Source organism: Palaemon carinicauda, chromosome 37 (assembly GCF_036898095.1).
Source record: "Palaemon carinicauda isolate YSFRI2023 chromosome 37, ASM3689809v2, whole genome shotgun sequence".
Lineage (NCBI taxonomy): Eukaryota > Metazoa > Arthropoda > Malacostraca > Decapoda > Palaemonidae > Palaemon > Palaemon carinicauda.
In genome coordinates, this window is record NC_090761.1 from 47933836 (window position 1) to 47954193 (window position 20358).

General features: G+C 37.1%; 1 protein-coding gene across 3 annotated transcripts in view; it reads left to right on the forward strand.

Annotated features, from left to right (window-relative positions):
- The window catches only part of LOC137629636 (RNA polymerase I-specific transcription initiation factor RRN3-like), a 118470-nt gene extending 110134 nt beyond the window's left edge, over positions 1-8336 (forward strand). For all 3 annotated transcript variants that reach the window (XM_068361154.1, XM_068361155.1, XM_068361153.1), the window contains exons 8-13: positions 78-230; positions 2566-2671; positions 2827-3468; positions 3805-3925; positions 4163-4412; positions 6940-8336. In XM_068361154.1, coding sequence (XP_068217255.1) covers positions 78-230; positions 2566-2671; positions 2827-3468; positions 3805-3925; positions 4163-4412; positions 6940-7132 — 1465 coding nt within the window. In that variant the 3' untranslated portion in view covers positions 7133-8336. The remainder of the gene's footprint in view (positions 1-77; positions 231-2565; positions 2672-2826; positions 3469-3804; positions 3926-4162; positions 4413-6939) is intronic.
- The last annotated feature ends 12022 nt before the right edge of the window (positions 8337-20358 follow it).

Sequence of the window (20358 nt, forward strand, 5' to 3'; positions counted from 1 at the left end):
ATTACTTTCATAAATTTTCAGGACTCAACAGAACTTATGGGTTGACATCTTCTCAAATTACTTTCATAAATTTTCAGGACTCAGCAGAACTTGTTGATTCTGGCTAGAAAGAGTATGCCCTATTTCCAACTTCATGTCCATAAACATGCAGTCTACACTCGTAATCTTCTCCTCCTTGCCAGTTATTTACCACATCTACGTCTTTCTGTTCTAGAAGTCATCATTGCCAAGTGAGTATCAGTTTTGTTATTCAGTAAATCCCCTACATATGAACGAGATATGTTCCATTAGTGGGTTATGAAATCCAACATGATCAACTTGGTCATCTAGCTTATAACTCATCTTCATTGATTTCAATCAGATGTTTTTATCTAACACTAGTGAGCTATCCTACATGTGTTTTCAAGAATTCCTGCTGCTGGTTTTACAAAATAAAATATTTTACAAGAAGTTAAATCATTATTGCTAATACATGTTCTTATCTCTGAAAGTCCATAAGTCGAATGTTCATATCTTGGGGATTTTCTGTACTGTATTTGATTTGTTATTTTGTTCATGAATATTCCAGTTCATGTATTGCATTCTTTCATCCTGTAAAGATAATATTGTATTTTTGTAGCACATATGTGAGAGGACAGGTTGAAAGATGATAGATATGAATACTGTACAGGGTGAAGAGGGGGAGGCCTCTTTTCATATCTGTTCAAAGAAATTCCTTTCAGCAAGACAAGAGTTGATTGCTCTTTCCCCTTTCTCCATAAACTTCTGAGCTTTCTAGCTAGTTTCATATCATTCTAATTTTGTAAACTATTACTTTTCCCTATTCGTCTCCTTCCTAAGCAAATGATGATGCAAATGCTTTTAAATGCAACTATGCCCTGAATGAAGAATAAAGATAAAATGATCATCAGTATAATTTTGATACAAGCCAGCCTTGGATAAAGTAGACAGACGTAAGTCTAATTAAACATTTTGGAAGTGTACAGATTTATAGACAAATCAAAAGTCAGCCACTTGACGATCAGTGACCTAGGAACCGTTTTAAATGCGCAGTTTATTTTGAGGAAACTGAGATTTTTGGGTTATTTCCTTGACCCCAGAATGGAGTAAATTTCAAATAGAGGGTCTGTTATGAAGCAGTTGTAAATTAATAGGGAAGATTTAACGTCAACCCCTTCAGACATATACTGTGAGTGCCAGCATATTTTTGTTATTGGTCTTAGCTAACAAATAATGCTACCATTTGGCGAGTACTATAATACTCCACTGAATGTGCAAACTAGAATGGCTCTTGATTAAAAGAAGAAGTATCCTTTTCATTTGGACATTTTTTTGTTTTTTTGTATATGTCTTCAGACAGAGTTGACCTTCCCTTGGATCAGCATTTGGTTCTTATGAATCCTTTTATTGGTTAGCCTTTTGATACAAAGGGATAATGAGCACTCCATTTCATAATAAATTACACCTCTCTATACAAGTTTTAGACAACAGAACCTCTTCAGTAACATAAACAATACAGGCTTTGTCATGAATAATGGTGTAAACCATTATCTGGGCCAAGCCTATTGATTGTGTAATGTATATAACTTTTCCCCCTTTCTTAGCTTTTGATTATGTGTAATTTCTCTTGCATCAATATAACATAATGCTTGGATTCAGTGACTTTACTTTTTGTGGCTATGGCTAAAATCAATAAAGATTGTCAAGATTCAGATGGATAACTTCAACACTTAAATGCACCAGACCAGAATACTTGTAGGCAGCTAAATACTTAGAGGCGGTAGGCCATGTCAAAACAACTGGGAGCTGTCCGAGACTCATCACTGAATTTTTTTTCTCGTATTGTAAGCCTTGTTCCAAGTTATTAAAGAGATATTTTAGTTTATTTTAATTTTATCTCTAACAGTAGGAGGATATTCACAAATTAATTGTAACAAAGTCAACAGAGCTTCAGTCAGGGAACAACCATACCTGTACTGCATTGAGAAGGATCTAAAGGGCAGCGTATTTTATGTGTACGTATATTATGCTGTAATACTATTTTGATGCTGAATGCATATAAATTATATTCGTTCTTTAAAATTTTTTTAGCCATTTTTAACCATTATTGTGCAACAGAAAGACGGACCTAAGGTCTCTTGAAATGGCTGATGTTTATTTAATTTTTGTGTGCAATATTTAAGGAGAAGCAATATGAAGGAATAACACAAGGTGAAACGACGTAAAGAGGGTTATTATTTTACTGGGAAACCTGGAGTCTGGAGAAGTGGAGATCTGAGAAAGTGAGGCACAGTATTGTAGGTGATGATGAATATAAATAAAATGCTCTCATCACAATAAGGTTATGTAGATTTGAATTTTTTTAGATACAGTACTTTTCTACTACTTATGCATTGGTCATTCTTTACACTTACATTATAATGTCTGGTAAAGAAATCTACAATTTTACTGTATTAAATGCTTGATATTTATATTTTAAGAAGTATTACTTAATTTTCAGTTTTTTTTTTTTTTTTTTAGTTTGTAAAGTGGACATAAATGAAATATGAAATTATTATTTTCCAGTATGATCACAATTGACGTCCATGCCCCAAGGTCAGAACTGGCTGAAAATGACGATGGTGATGAAGACCTTATTGATTCAAGTGATGATGAAGATGTATTTGATATGGTAGGTATTATAAATAGGCTTTTGTGTACTCATGCATTTGCAATATTTATTATTCATTGGAAGGTTAATCTATTTGATGTAATATTTTATACTTTAATGATTTTAGGGGGCATTCTTGTTTCACTGTATAGCTAACTTTTTCCTTTGAATTACAGGAAGTGGATGATTGTGGAGGAAAGCAAGAAAGTGCTGCTACGAAATCAAAGGATGACAACTATGCGCTTGATAGTTGTCAAGTTCCAAAACCAATGACACACAAAGCTGGCAACACGCTTGATATTCTGATGTCAGTAATGTTGCAGTATGTTCATGATGTCTCCCATGGCATTCATATTCCCAAGACTCCAGAACACCTTCGTGAAATTGAGTCGAAAGAAAATGAGAGTATAGAATTAGAACATTGTAGACCTGGAAAGTTAGGTTCTTCAGAATTTGATCCAAAGCGAATGGGGAGATGTGAATGTGATGGACACAGACAAGATGTCGAATCTGTTAAGAAGTTGTACAGTGACCTAAAAGTGGTTTTTTCCAATCTTATACTACGAACTCATGCTTCTTCACATGTACAGTTTCTCTTATTTTATATTATTTCACTACGACCTGGACTTTTACCATTTTTTGCTGATTTCCTAATTAATAACAAGTTTAAAGACATCAATACCTCAATATGCATACGAAAGAATGCTATGGCCTACATTGGTAGCCTGCTTGCCAGAGGAAAGCATGTAACTCTTTTAGATGTACATTCGTGTTTAGAGTCTATACGGGATTGGTGTAACGAATACCTAGATGCTCAGGTATGTATGTTTATTTTTTGTCCATATGATAGTACCCTACTCGTATGTTTATAGATACAGTACAGAAATTCTAGAGGAGGAACTATTGTCATTTGAATGACAGTAAACTTTTCCTCGTCATAAGTTATAACTTGTTTGATCATTAACTCATTTGCTAATTGAATGTTCTCAAATATGTGTTTAGGTTACTGTGTATGTATGCAAAGAGGAAGTACCTTGAATTGATTTAACTTGTATTTAAACTGATGGTTGTTGTCCCAGCCAACCTACTATATTTTTATTTTATATATGTGAATCGGGTTATTGTGTTTATAATGTCCTTTGTGCTCATTTCAGGAAAAAATACCGGAAAGGAATTATGAAGATCTTAAGCTTCATGGTCCTTTTTATTCTGCTTGCCAAACAATGTTTTACGTGTTCACCTTTAGATATAAACAGTACACTGAAAATAAAAAGAGTGAGTATAGGTCTCAATCTTTTTAAACAATTGTGTTTTACATTAAGATATGTAAAAATATTAAAAATAATTTTTGTTGTACTGAAATATTTCATATAAGCTATTTATTAATTTAGTTGCACCTGACATAAAGATAAAAAGCATAGAGAAAGAGGAACAATAACTATCTGTCCTGTTAGATAGGCGTAAATAACATCAAGGAGTTAATATTACTAAATTTAAAACTTTAAATTTCAGCACTGAGTCTTGCAAGAAGCCTCAACTTTGATAGATTTATTCATAGTAAATTGAATCCATTACGCGTTTGTGCCCCAGCTGTTGTAAACAACTTTGCAGCAGTGGCTCAACACTATCAGGTTGTTTACTGTTATACTGTGATTGATAACAACAGGCGTCTTCAAATCCCAGCAACTAGGATTGAAGACCACATAGAAACAGTAACAGTTCTTGAACCATTTTTCCCATTCGACCCTTACTTACTAAACAGGTTAGTATTACTTTCGAAAGTTTTTATGTATAGTATCAATAAATTTGTCAAACATTTTACCTGAATCATTGTTAACTTAAAAAGTGCCTTACACAGCCGACTATAAACAGTATTGAGTATTCCTCACAGCTACCTTCTTGACCTCAAACCACATTTTTTCCGTTTTTTCTCTTTTTCTTTGGTTCCTCTTCTCTTTATCCACTTAATTGTCCATTTTAATCTTGATTTTGGTTCAATTGTTTGCTTTCTCTTGAAGCCTAAATTATAAGGGAGAATTTGGTTACAAATTAGAAATGTTATTCTGTAAGCTTGTTAAACTTGCATATATTTGTTCCTTACACGTAGTACAAACCATTGACCTTTAATAGAAGTACGACTTGATAAGGCAGACATCGTTGGTCACCAGGGGTTGGGAAGCTCTGCCCATCTCCGCTTCGGTTTTCGGCCTCCGAAGTGTAATCTTGTACTGTATTATAAGGCATCCATGTTTTTTTTTTTATATATATATATATATATATATATATATATATATATAATAATTGGCCTTGCAGAAGTGTTCAGGGGTTTTTATGGATAAAGGAAGGATATGAATTGATTCCTGTTAACTGTATTTGTGTTGAAGTTTCCTTATTACCTGCCGTTATCCAACGTGCTTTTTCCTGTCGGGTGGTATGTCTGGTGCTGTCCTATCCCTTGTGTGTGTGGCAGGCAACGACAACTACGAAGCGATCCTAAGGAAGTTTTCCTTGGATATTAGTGTCACCCTGTTGGAAGAAGAGTACACCTGGCTGTTGTATTCTCTACCCTGCGAGTGTCTTTATTGGGCAACACTACTACTGAGAAGACGAACTTCAAGTTATCCTTTCTCTCCCACCTTTTCTTCAACGTGTCATCTTTTCTAAAGAAGAACAAATAGATGTCACCATTAAGTCCGATCGATAGGAGTTGCAATACGTGTAACTTCCACCAGTTTTCTTTCCGTGGGAGAGACACTGCAAGTCTTAGGAACCTCCCTTTTTTGGGAGTGCCAAGTGTTGTCCCTTACCTTGAAGACACATCAGTTGTAGCTACTCTTGTAGAGACCTGATCATACGCTCTGCTGGAAGAGAAGGGCACTGCCCTTTTCTTCCCCCTTCTTAGACAAGCTCTCTTTCTCTCTCTCTCTCTGGGAGAAGAGAGAGGAATAAAACATGCTGCTACTGTGGTTTCCCCTTCAACTGTTCCAAAGTTTGAGAGCTGACACCAAATCACACAAATTTTCTCTGGTTACGGTTCATTTTCCTTTAGTCTATACATATGCCCAATAGTCTTGCCTATTCTTTACATACTCTCATCTGTCCTCATACACCTGATAACACTGAGATTACCAAGCAATTCTTCTCTTAATGGGTTAACTACTGCACTGTAATTATTCAGTGGCTACTTTCCTCTTGGTAAGGGGGAAAGAGACTTTAGCTGTGGTAAGCAGATCTTCTAGGAGGATACTCAAAAATCAAACCATTGTTCTCTAGTCTTTGGTAGTGCCATAGCCTCTGTACCACGGTCTTCCCCTGTCTTGGGTTAGAGTTCTCTTGCTTGAGGGTACACTCGGTCACACTCTTCCTCTTGGTTTGTTAAAGTTTTTATAGTTTATATAGGAGATATTTATTTTAATGTTGTTACTAAAATATTTTATCTTTCCTTCTTTACTTTCCTCACTGGGCTATTTTCCTTGTTGGAGCTCCTAGGGTTGTAGCATCTTGCTTTTCCAACTAGGGTTGTAGCTTAGCAAATAATAATAATCTTTAAAGCATAGTTTGTAACAACCAGGATCACATAAAGTATGGTTTCTGGGCTCGACCTGTGTCGCTCCTTGTAGGAGATCACCTAGAAGGCGTCAGAAACGCCATAGCCGATGCCCTATTTCGGGTGACTCCCTTAGAATCGGAATGGTCTCTGGACCGCCAATCGTTCCGTTGGATTTGCCATCCCTTTATTAGATTATACATACATGAGATCCCAGAGGGTGCTCATATTGTTAGATTACTTTCTTGTACTTTATTTGAGAGACATAAGAGCTAATAGTTTTGTCGATATTCGGCACATGAAATTGGTCATGTAGATAATTAATGTGTTTATTTGAAAAAATACATATGAAAATGTTTACACTTTTCATAGCTTACTAACTTCAGGTTACAGTATTATGAATACAAAATAGGCATAAGGTAACAAAGTTTGTTAAACCTGCATACATGTTTGGTAATGTATTATAGCATGTAAAAATTGTAACTTGTGTTGTAGCAATGCCTAAGGCCAAAGTTTATAAAACTTCTTGTATAATGGCCACATTCTAGGCTATAAAATATGGGTTAGAATTTGTTCAAGATACAGCTTTTGGCCCTTTCATTAGCCTCAAGTTTATTGTAACATGATTTTGTGGTTTTAATAGATTTTAAAAGTTTTAGTAGCAAAAAGATATTATAGATTGCTTCAGAATCTTATAGTATAACTTTTATATTTGTTACTGATATCTGAATTTATTTTACAGGTCTAAGCTCTATATAGAAAATTATTATAGAGAATTTGAGGGTATGCCAGAAAATTTGTGCCCTAATGAGGGCATGGATATTGATACAGCCACTCCAAGTATCATGTCACCGGAATCTTATGATAGTTTGTGTGGGATTTCTCCTGGATTTGTAAAATTCTCAAGATTTAGGGAAGAATATTTGTCTAGCTAAAACTATTATGGTATATATTGTTGCTTTAATGCCTGTGATATATTTTTGTGGTATGTATTTATTGTACAGACCTTATTTATTCTGTCGAAGTTTTCATGTACATTATTTGGGAGATAGCTATATAATGAGTTATCCAACACTTTCACTAAAAATTACTCCATCTAGGATTTTGGAAATGTTAATTGAGACTGAAGTACGGGATCATTGTTTGAAGGATATTCTCAAACTTTACGTGCAGTCTAAGAATTGACTCGGTTGATTTGCGAGACGTTTTAATGAAAATTTATATAAATGAGACGGTCCAAGAGAGCAGCAATTTGATGAGGAATAATTTTGATAGGTAGGGGGACCACAGAAAAGGATTCAAATAAATTTTAGGAAATTAATGAAGTTTATAGGCTAAAAGATATTAAAGCAAAGGCTGCCAGATGTAAAGTTGTGAAATCCATCTTGAATGGACCAAGTAAGAATATAGTGAAAATAAGACTGTGATTGACAGCCATGTGTAGCAGAGAATGGGGCTTTAAATTTATCCTTTAATCAGTTTGTTTGCTTGTAAGCCAAGAAAGTTGAAAATGAAAGCAAGTTTAGACACTGTCAAGCCTTAAATCCTCATATGTATTGTCTTTTGTTATTTTTAGTATTACTGGAAAGTCTACAGTAATTTATTAATTGCTTATTATAAGTAATTTTGAGTCATCTCCAGCTTATTTAATTTTCTTAATTTTATATCCTATTTATGCTTTCTTTCATATAATTTTTCAAAAACAGCACATACATTTGTAAGATACCTTACGAAGGTCAAGACTTGTTTACAAATATTTATTCTCTGCTGCATCTTGGATAAAGGGAACAAAGGGTTTGCACACATCTTTGTAAGAATTCTTCATTTTTTATCACTCAAGCTTTTCCACTGAAAGAGGGAATATTACATGATTCTCAGGGAAGACCTGAAATAATCAAAAATTCATGTTTTTCTGATATTCATGTTTATTATTTTAATAAACTTGAATACTTAAGGAAGAATCTCACTGGGAAAATTTCACAGTTAATGTAAAGTCGCCCTCCCATTCAGGAAAAGCTAGCACATTATTCCTTTTATGTCAAATTAAATTATCCTCTTTTCTAGAATATTTTAGTTGAATCATAATTAAATGTGGTGGATAATGTGGGAGGGTGGGCTGTGGCACCCTAGCAGTACCAGCTGAACTCGGTTGAGTCCCTTGTTAGGCTGGAGGAACGTAGAGAGTAGAAGTCCCCTTTTTTGTTTTGTTTCATTTGTTGATGTCGGCTACCCCCCAAAATTGGGGGAAGTGCCTTGGTATATGTATGTATAATTAAATTTGTATGAAGTAAATTCCTATTTGCTTTAATTCATGCTCAAATGTTTGCTATTAAATAAAATTTGATCAGGTTTACCATAAGAATTTGTTTAAGATGTAATTATTTGTTTGTATAAATTTCTAAGTAAAAACTTTACCCCAAGTTCTAATGACCAGGGTTAAAATTTTTTTGTATAGATATCATATAATTAATTAAAATACTGTAAAAACTTAGAAATAATGAAACAATTATAAGGATATGGCCTGTAAAATTTTCAGATATTATTAGTGTATAACGTGGGAAGCAACAAAGTGTTAGTCCGGTTAGAAAGTTCTTGGTTTTCCAGTGCTTGTTGCTGATAAAGCTGTGTTCAGTTTTATAGGGACTATACCTCAGTTGAGATGTCAAATGTGATTCCTAGTAATTATATTATATTATATCATATATATCCATTATTTCATAAACAATTATGTTAGCATTGTACCTCACCTTTTTGTAAATATTTCATTTCATTACCATCTATTAATTAGAAACTGCCTTGTATGCTGTGAAACTGCTCTTTAGTTACCAAGATGTATCTTTAATGGCCCCACTATACTTTGACTAAACTACTCAGTGTTCTGTTAATAACCTAATTTCATTGTGTGGAGCTTTAGCATTGACAGCTCTTCTGCATCACACCTTGTGCAAGTTAATTTCAATCCCTTTCTTTTTCTTTTAGCTTGTATTTTTAGTGTTTTTATCAATTAAAAAGAACCAATGGATATTGGGTTTCTTGAGCTTGGTTACATCAAGTAACTTTGAACCAGTGTTGATTGTAGGGCATACATTGGTTGCAAAAAATTTTAAAATTCAGGAGTTTCTATAGAAAACTGTTCACTCACTTTTCTATAGTTTAAAAATCAAGCTATAAATCTTCTTCTCTAGGTGACACATATTCTATTTCCACCTTTTTTTTTTTTGTCTGGTGGTGTGAGGAGGTTTGGTTTAGCGAGGTAATTATCCAGGGGTGCGTGCAGAGACAGGTTGGGGAATCCCTTCACACACCTGTTTGGTACTGCCCTGGATAAGTCCTGTAGCAGTTTGTGTTCCATGGATAAGAGCCTGCACCACCTTTGCCCTTCTTACCGTGAAGAACTGTGAACCCAGATATTTGAGCAGTTGGAATGTATTGCTGCACCGGTAATTGTCAACTTGCAACCTGTGTGACTTAAAGAATGACCGACTTTATGGTCATGACCGCCACTGGTGTGTTTGGTGACGTCAGTGGTAGTGTGCATTTTCTAATACCAAAGTATGTGCTTGCCTTGTCAGCTTGCAGAGGGACTGTAAAACAGTGTCCTTGTTGACATAGCATACCATGGTAGCTTTGTTTATTATTAACAATGCTGAACATCCTGTCAAACTGCTGGAAAACTTGCAATGCTGAAAGTGCTGCTTGTATCTCCTGTAGATTGATAAGTTGGAGTGTTTCTTCCATAGACCACATTCCCAACGCAGTCTGGTTCCTGGAGTGAGAGTCCCACCCCTCCTTGGATGCATCTGTAAACAGCGCATCTCCTTAGGCGGAGAGTTGGTTTATTCTCCCCTGGTGAGGTTTTCATTTGTTCAGCCACCAGGCCAGATTGTTCCAAACTTCTCGTTCCATAGGAACCAGAAGTTATGGGGGCATCGGTGCCTCCTAATCAGTGACATTACAGACAGCACTTTAGCGATTGCTGCAGGAGGGGCTCGTATGAAAAGAGCTTCTCCAATGAAGAAAGATTTCACAGAAACTGCTGCCACTGTAAAGCTGAAAATTCTAGATGATTTGTAAATGGTTGCCCTGCATCCCCAAGGCTCCTGATACAATTGTCTGATGGAAAAACTCGCTGCTGCCTCTTCTCGCCCCACCTGTCTTTTGAAGTGGGAGGCTATTCTATCCCTTCTCTCGGTACCCAATTAGCCCACTGGCTTGCTGACTGGTGTGCTTGAGAGGACTAAATTGATGTATATCTTCCCTGTCTCAGGATTTTAGTTGTGACGAAATGCACTACTGTCTGACCAAGGGTCAATTCAGGATGTTTCTTGGAGGCTAGCTAGGGCAGCAGACTCGGGAACCATAAACGAGATGTCCTCGTGCTCGAATCTCTCCGGTAGGGTACTTGCTGTCAGTGCTGCTAATCTGCTTCTTCCAGCACATAACTCAAGGAGGAAAAATGGCTGCCATCACACTCTTGATGGGTGCCGTAGTAGCCTCCCCGAGGTGATTGAACTCACAAATGAGTGCAAGAACCTCGATGAACATTGACTTAGTCTCGGGATTCTTTGCTTCCACTGTTGTAGATGATGTGTATAGAATCAAGGATCTTCCAAGACCGAGAACAGTAGAGGAAAAACTAACTGACGAACGACGTTCAGACTCCCCTCAGGAAGGTGAGCTGTCTCTTGCTCTCATGCCCTCTGAGGCGAAGATGCACTAGGTTCCTTGGTCTCTGAGGGACAAGGATGAGAGGGTGGCATTGAATGGCAATTGGGTGCTTTGTGCACGTTTGTCACTATGTTGAGGAGGACCTTGCATAATATGTGCTGAAAGCAGTCCTGTAACACTACCTGTTTCAGGATCCTATCGTATAGCGGTTGGAAGGTTTCAGCACGAAGGACAATCTCAGGGCATTGAAGGATCTAGAGTCACTGACGTCATGCCACATAAACCGGTCGTGGCATATTGGAAGAGCTTAGTGCATAGAAGTCTCAAGGTGGACGTGAGGCTCTCGTTTGGTTGACTGACCTTGATGAGAAGAAACAGATGAATAATGGTCAGAATCCTGAGAAAGCTTCGAATAGGGGCAGTCTCTTGTGAAGAAGAGGCGGTAGGGGGTCCTGGTACGTGATGTCTAAATGTGAGGAGACTGTTCATGCTGTAACAAGGCAGATGGAGAACAGTCTCATAGTGACTAACCATGTGAAGACGGTGCATAACGAGTAGAACTACAATCTAATTCTCTCCCACACCTGTGTGTGAAGCTTTTGCCACTCAGCCTAGCAAGCAGAAACATTGGTACAGTAGTTATTCCTCCATCACTGAAAGACCTCTTCAGACAGTTGTATTTAAAGGCGAAACCAAAGTCACACAAATGTCCGCGAGACAGAGGGCAGTGCGTATCGTTCCAAACGTCAGTACATGACTCGGTCCCATGAGCAATCAAGCGCTAGCAGGATCATGAGCCCTATGCAGCATACCAAAGCACTTTCCCGAGCTGGTTTGGGTATTGCACCATCTCCCGTGCAAACTTGGGGGAGAGATTGGTTAAGGTCTCAAGAGACTTGCCAAACTTTCCTCCTGGGCTTCAGTGACCACTTCTTTGGTGTGGGAAAACACTGATAGGGGGGTGGGCTTAGAAGAGCACCCACACTTCAGAGGTGGCAACTATGAGACGTTTGTGGTAGAAAACCACACGTCCTCCCTAGCAAGAAATGACTCGTTAACAGCCACCGCTTGTCGCTCCTCTTCAGGTGGACCAGCCGAAGAGGAGGGCGCACAAGGGAAATCTTCGAAAGCCAATGAGCCAAGTTTGTCCGTTGATGGGATATAGATACCCAATAAGTCCACAACTTCTGTAGGTCAAGGTCTCCGCAAATTGGGTTTCAGGCAGAACAGCAACAGGCGGAGTATTACTTTTGCTGGAGGAAAGTGTTATTTTTGCGTGCTCCCTTCAAAGCACACCCTAATGGGAAGTCAGTCTCGCCTACCTACTTGCAAACTCCAAAAGATGCAGCCCCAAAAGAATCCAATGGAAAAACAGCGCTTCAAACTATTGGAAGAGAAGGAGCTATAGAGCTTCTGCATTAGTTAAGGCATTGCTAAGTCTGACGTCTAGGAATCCCTCTTAGACTACTACTACTTTGTGAGCTGAACCCATACAGAGGAAACTAAGCCTGACACTCTTCACGGGGGATGATTGAGAGTAGTCTTACCCCCTGCAAAAATTACCAGGGACTTTATCATAAACCTGTCACATTTTTAGCTGGATTTCCCAGGGCACACCCACATATCTGCTTTTGGATTCTTCATAAACATCTAATGCAATTTGTAAAGAAAAAGGTCAAACAGCAAAAGTTAGAGGCAGGAGAGCAGTATGTCTATACTGAACTGCAGGTGAAATAAAAGTCTACCTAGCAAGATGGGGTGGGGGTGTAGCCTCCGCTCCCACAGCAACTATAATCATCTTGTTTAAAAGTTTAAACAGCAGTTCCAGTTCACTTAATTGCTATTAAAGAACAATGTTTTGTGTAGGAACAAATATTTTTTTTGTTTACATAAAAACCCAGTACAGTAATCGTAAGGGTGCATTTCCTCCTGACATCTTTACATGCAACCAATTTCTTGATTTATCACTAGTGAATGATGGTAGAAGCAGAGCAATGTAGTAGTGTGGGTTTAGATTTAATTTTGCATTTAGTTCGAATAACTGGATGTATTCTATAAGTTTAGATATTTAAAACCATGTCTTGTAATCCACAATTGGATAGTTTTTTTTTTGTTTTAAAAATTACAACCTTTAAATACATCTAAAGAAGTACATGTTATATCATATAAACATTCATGGTATTCATTGTTATAGTTAATTTTTTCTTCATTGTGACTGGACTTGTAATAAATTATTACTTCAGGGTATGTTGGTTATCAATGTGTACATTTATTTTGTAGTTTTTATATGATTAAATAAACTTCAGTGCAGTAAATTACAATTTTGGAATCCCTCATTAGACAAAACAATTAAAATTTTACAATTATATAACTGAAATGAATTTACAAGTAACAGTAATATTTTTGCAATTACAAAAATTCTTTAAGGAAAACAGTAAGAGGAAATCCCGAAATAAAATACATTAAGAGGAAATCCCGAAATAAAATACATGTACCTATATCCAATAAGAACTACGATTCCATAATGAATGCCCATGCATGCCAATATTTTTGGCCAAAAATTTACTTTTCTATAATGAAATTATGTGGTTTCCAACTCTAAGCCAGCTAATTGTCGATGTCTATCCTAGAAAATGAAATTTCCTTTTTCCTTCGCTTCAATAGCCTTACCCCCTTAGTATTGTATTGTACCTATATGGTGGCATATGGTAATGATATGGCATATTAGCTTGGGTACACAATTTTAGTCTGTGAAATCAGAACATATTCAACACCCTCTTGACATCATTGATCAGGATGTGTTCAGGCACACGGGAATGACATAAACCTCAGGAGAGTATAGAAAGAATGTTTTATCAAAATTTGGTTTATTTCAAAGGATGTCTCACTTGAGGTTTATATGGCAGACTTCCACATTTTGAAGTTGGAGAATATGTGAGGGAAAGATTAAACCCAATATACCAACCTAAATACAGTACTTGCACCAATCAGCCAGCCGAGACTTGCCACCAATTACAATATGTTCCACAGTATCAAGTCCCACACACATTCAAACAGAAATATCATGAAATAAACAGCCATGGGAGCCAATAAACTAATACAAATTTTAATCCCGAAGCGAATACGAATGACTTCCAAATGCAATTTACACTAGAACAATGCAGGCAGCTACCTTAATACCATACAGCCTACAACTCATTCAAAAACCGTGATTCTTTTAATAAGCGCTTGTCAAAAACCATTATTGAGCAAAGCCAAACCCTTTCAAAATAAACGATTCCTATTGAAATTAAGGGAAGTAGCTGCACTCCTACTAACAAATTTTTAGACGTTCACCTGCCAGGAATCCAATTTGCTGAGAGGCCACACGTCCCAGCAATGGGGCTATATAGCCAAAAATCATAAATCCAGTCCTGAGAGCTTCAGTAACCTGAACACTTGATATGAAACATCCCATTCTAGGGGAAAGAGGACATGACTAATAACTGCCCAAATCAGACCAATAAGCCAACCCTCACTGACACTCAACCCAACTTTCTCTGCAGTGAAAGATTGTTGAAAAATTACAAAGCCTTTATAAATTGGTGTCATTATTGGCCTGAAAGCTAGACAACAGACAAAACAATATTACCAACACCAAACCCCAAATTCTTAGAAAAAGTGTAACTAGCTAATACTCATAGCTAAAGCCAAAGCCAACAGAAAGGGTTTTGGCCAAAGAACCTTTAAGGAGAATCTCAAAAGTTTAAAATGTGGACTCTAAAAACTGCAACACTACATCTAACTGCAACACTACATCTAAATCCAAATAAATAGATCTAAATTATAAAAAGACCTGAATACATCTAGAATAATACCTGAAGAGGATAAATACAACATGAGGCCTTCTATAAGCTTAATAGCCAAAATATATAGTCCAACTATCCAAACGTCATTATTTCCTACACCTATTGACACAAAGGGCCTAGGCTAGATTTCGCTAGTCGTCTCTATCTTGAGCTTTTAATTCAATACTTCACCATTCATTATCTACTTCACGTTTCATAGTCCTCAGCCAATATATAATAGTGAATAGGCTACTACAAAAATGTTTAGTCGAGTTAAAAACATTGAGAAAAGGGAAAATCCTTGCAAACAAAGAAAAAAACTGTAGTCATGTACTGTACTCTTAAGAGTATAATGCGAAAGATTCAATTAATCAATTGTATAGCCACTTGGGAGCCACCAGGGTTACTCAGAAGGTTAGGATACTCGAGTACCGGGTTGACTAACCTTCAAAATCAGGCAAAAGTGCAGAAAAACATTGGCATCGTAGTTGTCCTACAGATGTTGGTGCACATTCTCCAGTGCTGCTAAATGGCCCAAGACAAGCTAACAGAAAATGGAGCCTTGTGGTGAACATGTCTAACAACAGGGAACCCCACAGTCAAAAGACTATGCCACTAAAGGACGAAGGGACCATTCGGATCCTACCACTTGAAACGGGCAACTGAGCTTGTTGGCAATTCACTGTGTTGTTTAGTGCCAAAGAGTGAGCCTGCTTCACCTCCTTGTTTGTTGACATATACTACTACGGTATTGTCACTCATCAACACTACTGAGTGGCCTCTAAGACTGGAGTAATTGCAGTGCCAAGAATGCTGTTTTTAGATCTAAAGGGTTGATGTGCAGGCTCTTCTCTTACTTGGACAAGAAACCCAAGGGAATCTGATTCCTTAGGTATGTTCCCTATCCCTCCTTGATGCATCTGTGAATAGCAACAATTCCAGAAGTTCCCTTAATGAGGTTGTCATCCTTTAGCCACCAGATTAGATCATCTCCAACCTCTTGGTCCATTGGAACCAAGTGATGGGGAAGGATGGTGGCTGCTGCCCAGTGTTTCTACACGACACCATTGAAGGGATCTCTGATGGCGACTCCCGTATAAAATGAGCTTCTTGAAGGACAAGTGATGCCAAAGAAGTTGTTGCCACTGCTAAGCTAACAGTTGTTGTTAAGACATGAAAAGTCGTGCTACCCTCCAGTCTGATGATGCAATTGTGCGATGGAAAAATTCACTACTGATGGAGGAAGGTATGTCAACATTCCCAGGTACTAAAGCCTCTGCTTATATGTTACTTCTCTAGGTTTACCATAATCCCCAGAACACGGCAATAGAAGAGAACTTTGTAGAGATGATGAAGGAGCTATCTTGAGGAGGTGGACTGGATAAACCAATTGTCTAATTGTCTAAATACCTCAGTAACTCTATGCCCTTGGCTATGCACAAGCTAAGACTAGGATACACATCCTAGTGAACACTTAAAGGAGGGTGGTTTGACGCTCCAAAACACGAGACTGAACTTAAAAACCTTCTCCCTAAGGACAAAGCAGAGGAAATTCCATGAAAGCTGATGGACTAGTATTTGAAAGCCGAAGGACTAGTATTTGAAAGTACTATGTGTGTTCTGTTGTTGATATTGGGTTATGGGAAAGTGGTTAAAAAGAAGGGTTACCTTTACCATCGTTCATTTGAGAGGCAGAAACGATTAAAGTATCTGGAAAAAAAGAAACATGGTAAGAATACCAGACAGAAAAGTTGAGATTTTCTCCAAAAATAAATAGAATATACATAATATACATTTCCAGGAAGTATAACAAAGAACATAAAAACAGTAGAATAATAAATAAAACTTATTCGATGCTGTGAAATGAAGAATTAAATCAACAACAGATTGGGAAAGGCCATATCACTCAACTGTGTTTCTCCTCACATCCAACTTGCAACCAACTCCCGATATCATCAGTTGATTAATTGGTAGTGATTCTCCCTAAGATGGGCTAATATTTAACCAAGGTGATTAACTATATGCACCGACATATCAGGCATAAACATATAAAGGTAACAAGTATACAAAATAAAATAACTAACACCACATTTCGGGTATGAACACAAAGAAACTACACAAAAATAAACTAAGTAATCTATTAAATGGAGGATGATGCACTTCACTTCTATGAAGAAAAATAAGTTTGCTATAAAAAGAAAGAACTGAAATATATAACCATTACTTACAGCAACACACATCGATATTCACCTAGTCTTACCTCCCAGTCACGGCTCTGAAAGGCTGCAGCTATGCCCTGTGCCAAGTCTTCAGACTTAAGAACACAGATCTCTCCTCCAATTAAGTGAAGAGCTTTGAATAGTCTTGCCCACCTGGAGTGCGATGTGACCAATAATAAAAATTATTTTTGGCCCCACATGAGCCTTTGAGAAGGCCATAAGACTGTCCTTTTTTTATAGCTATAGCACTGGAGAGTTCCACGGACAAACTTGTATTAACCCACTCTGGAGGTTAGAGGATCTCTGGTTTTGCGCCCCAATTCGTGGATTAAACTAATAGCCCCTCAGTGTGAACTTCTCCATCCCCTAACTTAATGAAACATTGGGTGCTAATCAAGAGGAGTTGCTTTAGTGTCCTGTGAAGCTCTGCAGTGCTTATCTCAAGAGGACATGACATCACAGGCTTGTGCGTCAGTGACTCTTCCTCATCACTAGCAGAATAAAGGAAGGGGTGCTGAAGAAGGCACTCTCTCCCTTGCTTTGTGAGACAATGAAAGAGCATTTGCTTCAACCATTTTAAGGTTCGAGGTACTAGCTTGAACTTGGCGCTCACAAAGTCATAAGGAATAGGTCCCAGTTTAGCCTTCCAAAGAATCTTGCAGTTGGATAGGTGATTGAGTCTGAGAGTGACAAACAACCTTTTCAGTTCTCCATTCTAGTGAGTATATCGACAAGTCCTTACACATTTAGTTCTTGGTCCTCTGGTGGCAACTCTGGTAGTTGTGCAGTCAGTCAAGCACCATCATCTTGTCTAAGGTAATATGTTCGAGGTAAGTGAACTTCTGAGGAGCAGGGAAAAGCATTTCCCAAGGTTATGGTGGCCGATGTGGTACTGTCCCTGACTGGTGAACGTCAGACTGGGGTTCGAGTCCCGCTCAAACTTAGTCCTTTGGTCGCTGCAACCTCACCATCCTGGTGAGCTTAGGAAGTGGGGTTTGGGGGGAGACTAAAGGTCTATCTGCCGAGTCATCAGCAGCCATTACCTGGCCTTACTTGGTCCTAGCTTGGGTGGACAGTGGGCTTGGGCACTGATCATATGTATCTATGATCAGTCTCTAGGGCACAGTCCTGCTTGATAGGGCAATGTCACTGTCCCCTGCCTCTGCCATTCATGAGCAGCCTTTAAACCAAGCATCAACCAACTAAATGTATCTGGTTGTCTTCTAGCTTGATGGAGAGGGGCCTTGGGCACTGACCATAAATAAAAAAAAAAGGCCATTCTCCTGGGAATTGTCACTGTCCCTTACCTCTGCCAAACATGAGCAACCTTTAAGTGTAGAATTTCTGCACACACAAATAGGCTATAATAAAAGAAATTGGCTTTTACGGATTATTTGTTTTACAACTTAAAATGGCCTCTTGGCAGTACCATAAAATCTCAGTTTGATTATATCAAGGGTTTCTATTTATGTATGAATATCTGATAGGTTATAGACATATAAATAACCAAATTTTGATTTTATTTAAATGTGTTCCATGAGATAATCTATTATGCAAACAATATACATTTCATATTCTAATTTCTCTGCTAGACATTTAGATACACATTGTATAAGAAAGTTAAGTTGTACTTTCATAAGAAATCCATACAAAGGTTAACTAAATAAAAACTGTATCTCTCACATTACAGTGTTTTATCACAGCTTTGATAATCAAGTTCTATCAACATTCAAACAGACAAATCAAAATAAGTTACTAATCCCTTAGATAGCTTGTGATGAAATCCAAATCCTAGAACCTTCATATCTAAGACTTAATATTTCTACCTTGACCAAAATAAAAACTACAAGTTAAAAATACTCCTGTCTATATGTATAAATACTGGTATGAATACTATATCCATCTAAAGCTAATATACAGAACTGCAAAAATCTTATATTAACATTAATCGTAGCTAATTAACAGACCTATTATAATAACAATAGAAGGAACGTAAAAGTAAGATACAATTAACGAGATAAGATTAGTGACAATCTTAATACTGTAATGCAATAAGTGAATGAGGTAACGTGAAAGAAAAGTATGTGAAGAAGACATTAATACGCAACTAACTGCAGTGCGAAGACAATTCATAGGTCTGAAAAGTAAAGGTGACAATTTCAATTATGAAAACTCAGCTATATCTACGTGTGTATGTTGGCTTTGAGAAGGAGTAAAATTAAGACACCAGTTTCTGTAAGCCAGGAAAGAAATGCAAGAAGGAACGCCCTTACTGACTTACAGGAATAAGTTTCTAGAAAGTAATAAAATTTTGTGCAAAGATAATTTTCCACTACTTGGCTGCCAGAAGAATTGCCTAAATATTTAAATTTAATATTGATCCTATTGGATAACGGCACAAATTTAAACATGCTATTGTATATGTTTAATAGAATTTATTAGAAAAAAGCAATTCCAAAAGCTTTTCTTTCACCCCTATCCTAAATGACCAAATACTCTCTACATAATGAGAAAACTAGGAACATAACTAACAGACTAAAGCCCTGCTTTGCAACCCTTTTATTAAGCTGTTACTCATTAGTTTGTCATGACCAGAAGTGTACATGCATAAGGACCTAGTCACTGATAAAACTCAATAGATTATGTTTATAATTTATACGTCCTGTAACAAGTGCTAGTAACTTGAAAATGAACTTGCCCTATTAGTCACCTTTCCTTCCTTGTTATAAACTTGGCTAATTATTCATTAGTTTGAAGCACAAACTTGTACTCCTTGTTTTCAAAGATGATGACTACCTTTAATGAGACCTACTCTTTCCCTATTGTTCTCACTTCTATCAAAGCTGAAGTATTTGGAAAAAAAATAAAGTTTTTGTCTTCCTAAATAGTTTGCAAGGCACAACAGCCTCTCTTCACCAACAAAAATATAAAATAGTAGGATAAAATCATCTGGTAACTTTTCTCACTTAACATCTGGTTTGTTCTTGTACATGATCCTTCTATCTTAAACCTACTCTATCTCTAGTAGTACCCTTACAAGATCTGTTATCTCTTTATTTCAGCTCTTTTAATAAATAAGTTCCTCCAAAACCTTTATTGACTATATTTCCCTTCTTTTAATCAATAAAATCCTTCAAACCCTTTATTGCTTGCCTATTCTTATGCAGATGCTTCTCTCACTAACATTGCCATGCCACAATTCTATATCTATTGCATACTTCTGAATGGTACTAATGAAACCTGGTTTTGTTTGCACTTCAAGATCAATTTCATCTCTACCGTTTGACTTCAATTAATTTTGAAAATGGAAAATTGAAACCCATCACACAATTAGGTAGAACGTGGAAAAAAAATATATCACGAGAGGCTCACATCAGTAGCCTGGATAAGTCTACTAGGAGGCTCAATGTGCTCTCAAGATGCAACCACAAACTTCTCTCCTGAACA